The following is a 4,923-nucleotide window of genomic DNA, read 5'->3' on the forward strand; positions in this document are numbered from 1 at the left end:
AGTCGTACTCATTTATATCTTCTACTTGTTTGTATAAACGAGAGCTACCAGCCTTTTTTGATTTGGCTTTGATTTGATGTTTCTTCACGGTGGGAAATATTGAAGAAAATTAGCTCCCAACTACGCTATGGGATGTTTAGCAAGATGAAAACGCGGGTATTAATATGTAATCAACAGAAAGCGTATTAAAGCGCAGAATAACAACTGTTACCGTCGTGTAAATGGAAGTTTTTGTTTCTGTTGGTAAAATGAACGATCTTACACGAAAGACCGTGAAGGCAGCAGAGTGGGAGGGAGCCTGACCAACAATTTTAAACGAGCGATCCAAAGAGTTCCGCTGGAGACGCCTTGAAACACGGGACATACCACCGGCAAGCTGCTGCCATGTTTCTGCAAAAAATTCTGCTTTATTTGTCGACAGCATGCATGTTTTGCTACATGTTGGGACTGTTTCTCATGCTGGCGATATTGCAGTTTTTCTCACCAAGCCTTGCGAAGAAGTTCATACTTCGCATGGGTGAAAAGATCACCATGACCCAGAATCCCAGGTTTAACTATGAGGATTGGGGTCTGACATTTATGTCCTTGGCATTTATTAAAACCGCTTCTTTTCACATGTGGCTGTCTCTCGGAGAAGAGGCGTTTGTGGGAGGAGAAGCTCCAGACTCACCTGTGGTCACTATGGACCGCGAGAAAACCAGCATCTCCAAGTATTTAAAAGGTGCGTTAAAGAAACCCAGGCTCATCTGCTGTTATGCAATGCTTCTTTGCGCCAACATTGCCGTTTCTCTGCAGGCAACAGAGCGCTTGTGCTGAGTTTTGGAAGTTGCACCTGACCCCCGTTTATGTACAAACTTGATGAGTTCAAGCAACTCGTCAAGGACTTCAGCGATGTAGCCGACTTTCTTGTGATCTACATCGCAGAGGCTCATTCGACAGGTGAGTACAAGTTGTTTGCAGAACCTGAAATTTGTGGGTGGAGACATGTGGCCAAAATATCACCAAGCAAGAAAGTGAAGGTTTTTTGTTTCTTTAAGATCTGAATAATGCTGATGAATGTTTAGCTTGAAACTAAACCCAGGAGATGCAGATCTGTGATTGGCTATTGGACGTTTGTAATCCAGTTATAGCATTCATTATCTCTATGAACACACAAACTACTTATATGCTTTCTGTTTATATTGTTCTGGTGCAATCATGTGAAAACGCACTTTTGGTTTCACTTGCAGATGGTTGGGCCTTTAAGAACAACTATGACATCAACCAGCACCAGAGCCTGGAGGACAGGCTGTCTGCGGCACAGGTCCTGGTTCAGAGTGAACCCCTGTGTCCTGTGGTTGTGGATGAAATGACTGACGTCACCACCATAAAATACGGAGCTCTGCCTGAGAGGCTTTACATTCTGCAGGCTGGGAAAGTGCTCTACAAGGTAAGACAGGTGCAAAAACGGGCAATTTCTTGAATAGTTTCTTTCTGAGCTGCTAATTGATGAGTTGTATTTAGAGAGCAACAAGGCCAAATTCTTTCACTTTCCACTCACTGCTTCTCTCACGCAATTTGAAGTCATACCAGCATTATGGGCGTGAGTGCAATCTGCACTATCTCAACACACGCTATCGCGTGTGGTGCAGGAGTTGAAGAAGCATAACAAGGGCACATTTTTGGCACTGAACCAGGCTCATGGCAGCCGGACCAGATATGTAGTTTAGATGACAAAAACCTGTTTCTGGTCCTCTCGTTTGAATTAAATTAGTATCTTTATAATAAAGTGTAATTAATTATGCTTTTAACATTTGTTACTATGTTCCTCAGGGAGGGAAAGGGCCTTGGGGCTACAACCCAGCGGAGGTGCGATCCTTCTTGGAGAAGATAAAATAAGAAACTCTGCGCTTATATGAATAAAGGTTTCTTCTTATTAAGGGGTGGGTTTTATCTACATTCTAACCAGTATACATTACTTATATAGGTGGGGGGTTTTACAATCAGGCTCTCATGTTGTCTTAAAAAAAAAAGATATCAGCCTCTGAGCTTGAACTCTCCTCTCAGTGTTAATTAATGACGGCTGCAGATTAAACTTTGGACTCTGGAGCCAGATGCATTCAAACACAGGGAGACAGTCCACTCAGCGGTTGTGATAAAACGGCGCATACAGGAGATGTAATTTGTGTGAGCATGCATGTGTTTTTTGTCCATATTCTCTTTTTGGTTGCGTGGTGGGTTTATTATGGCGCAGGTTTGTCTGCATTGTAACTGTAATTCCACTACATCAGCATGTAGTCCTACTGTCAGTCGTTCACATTAATCACAAAAGGTGTAGAAATGGTGTGTAACCTTTCTGTAGTCTTAAACGACATGTCAGCCTCTGAGCTTGCAACCCCCTCTCTGTGTTTCTTAGTGACGGCTACAGATTAAACCTCTGGTCTCTGGAGCCAGATGCATTGAAACGCAGGGAGACGGCCAACCTCAGTCATGTCATGTTCGTTGTATCACAGACTAGACAGCAGATGTAGTTTGCTTCCATATGTGTTTTGCTTATGTTGCCTGGCTTCTTCAGTTAAACTCCCTGAAGATTTAAGGCACTGAAAGTTTTCCCATTTTCAGTGTCAGTTATCAAGTGCACACTTATGAATTCTCCACAGTTTCAACAGCTGGCTACTATTTACATGACAATGCCAGTCAAAACCTCTTCTAGCTGGAAGTCTTTGAACTACGTAGGTTAATTTATTATTGGACACTTATTGATTTGAATATTCTTGGATGTGAAGTCATCCGGTAGCACCTCAACATAAGAGTACTCACTTTGTCAGAGTCATAAAAACAGACATGCAGCAGCACCGTATGCTAGCCACTTTGTGTTTGTCACTGTGACTCACGCTTGACCCATTAAAAGAGAATATGATTGTTGCAAAGCTCGAATTCTCCATTATTACAAAAAATGCTTTCAGAGTTTTAATACCAACAAAGAGCAGATTTCTCCCACATGAGAATCTGCCTGTTGTTTGCTGTCTTGTCTGGAAATGATAAACCTTCTGCACTGTGTGTGGATTGTAAAGTTCAGATTCCTTAATATCTAACTGTGTTATCTGCACATCAGATGATTTTGGCACCCAGTGTCCATGTTACATAATTTAATCTAATGAGGGTTCTTATCTTGGTGTAGTTGGTGAAAGGGCACAAGATAGCTTTCAAGTATTTTGATAAAATTTTGTATTGGAGAAAAGAATCGGATTTTAATTTCGATCCAAGCATTAATAATTTGTAGTTTGACTTCTTTTAGTTGCCAGAATACTTTGTGTTGTCTCATAAACACTAGTGCTAATGTGAGACTTGTGGCAATAATAAAAGCAAAACTGAAATGAAATAAGGTTTTAGTTATTCATTTTTTTTTAAATCCTGTTTTTACAAGTATATGACACAGATATGTTTTGAACAAAGGCTACAGCTTTCATAACATTTCTTGTGTGACTGAAGTTGGAGGGTAGGTTTGGCTGCTGCCCAGTCAGGCCACATCCTGTGGAGGCTAGCCAGCAGCAGCTTAGCCTCATTTCCCATTGTTAGACAGGAACCACAACACTGTAGGATCCTCCCAACGATGAACTTTTGTCAGGATTCAGGTCTGAATCATAAAGTTTAACCAAACTATGGATGTGCAGTATGTGTGTCAAAGCCATGGGCATTTGCAAAGCATTGTGTGTATTGAAGCCCACTAGAGGGCAACATAAAGACATGGAGGGGAAAAACCGATCATGCTCAAGTGAGTCTTATATTAAGATAACAGATGCATCATTCAAGGAAAGTGAAGGACATTTAATAGAATAAAAACGTTTCATCAAGCGTTTGTAGATTCCAAGTGCTGCTCTTCTGGCCTTTACTTGTCTTAAAATTCTTAAGCTGCAAGTAAAAACATTTACAAGATGGAAGTGCAACAAAAATGAGTCACCATGTGATTGTAACAGCAGTTTGATGTCAAAAGCAAAGTGTGCTTGTCCTCAGAGTTTAGGGGAAAGCTGTGCTTGGCAACTCCCGGAGCTTTCAGTGGCTCCGACTGCCTCCTCCAGCAGGTGGCAATAAATAGATCCCGGCTAAAATAAACACAGACGTCTAAAACGAAACTATAAAGACCCTTTGGAGCCACTCACCATTACGCCGTGAAACGAAGCTTGACGATCTCCCAGCAAAGGGTAAGTTGTGGGTTGAAAACTGTTGAAGGTAAATTGTTATATGGTGGTAAATGGCGTGAAGGTGGCTGTTTGCAGCTTAAATTTACTCTTACTCTACTGACAGTCACGAATTAATCCAAAGGATAAACATGCAGAGTAAAGATTTTTTGTCATACAGTGTAGACTGACGGCAATCCCCACTGCGAACCACAGTTACACAGTTCAAAGAAAATGTAAAATATTTCCTACATGCACCTTTTAAACTGTTATTTCTGCTACATGGAACAAACTGTAACAGAACTGAGCTGGTGACTGTCCCAAACCCACTGATGTCAACAGCTGAAACGATTTGTCCCTCATCTTTCATGCACAGCCGTTGAGCCAGAGCTGCAGTTTCCTTTGAGTCAAAGGCTCCCTCTGGACTTCCTCTTGTTGTTCTGGTACCTGTTGACTACAGCACCCTCTAGCTTTAGTGAAAGCACCGATTAGCGAAGCCACCACTGGTCTGTGCACTGACTGCAAGCAAGATGTGATGACAACTCCATTTTAAAGACACAGGACGTTAATCTGTGCTAGTAATCTTGGCATTTTTGATAAATAGAAGGTACACAAGTGGTAACAGCACTTACAGTTCAACACTTTTTGTGGATAACTCATTTTCTAATGTAAGCGTTTATTTGTCCACAGCTTCAGCAGTATCTTCAAACCTGAGTTACTCTAATATTAATGTACGGTGAAAACAAACACAGCCCACACGGTGAGA

General features: G+C 41.5%; 2 protein-coding genes across 2 annotated transcripts in view; one reads left to right on the forward strand and one right to left on the reverse strand.

Moving 5' to 3' along the window:
• The window catches only part of glis1b (GLIS family zinc finger 1b), an 89,661-nt gene extending 84,882 nt beyond the window's left edge, over positions 1-4,779 (reverse strand). The window contains exon 1 of the mRNA XM_012920139.4: positions 4,140-4,779. The gene's annotated coding sequence lies outside the window, so the exon portion shown is untranslated. The remainder of the gene's footprint in view (positions 1-4,139) is intronic.
• dio1 (iodothyronine deiodinase 1) lies at positions 185-3,364 on the forward strand. The gene is made up of 4 exons (XM_004555067.5): positions 185-721; positions 796-939; positions 1,230-1,429; positions 1,813-3,364. The coding sequence occupies exons 1-4, from the start codon at positions 385-387 to the stop codon at positions 1,876-1,878; spliced, it is 747 nt and encodes a 248-aa protein (XP_004555124.2). The 5' UTR covers positions 185-384; the 3' UTR covers positions 1,879-3,364.
• Positions 4,780-4,923: the final 144 nt, after the last annotated feature.

The sequence above is a fragment of the Maylandia zebra genome, linkage group LG23 (genome assembly GCF_041146795.1).
Source record: "Maylandia zebra isolate NMK-2024a linkage group LG23, Mzebra_GT3a, whole genome shotgun sequence".
NCBI lineage: Eukaryota > Metazoa > Chordata > Actinopteri > Cichliformes > Cichlidae > Maylandia > Maylandia zebra.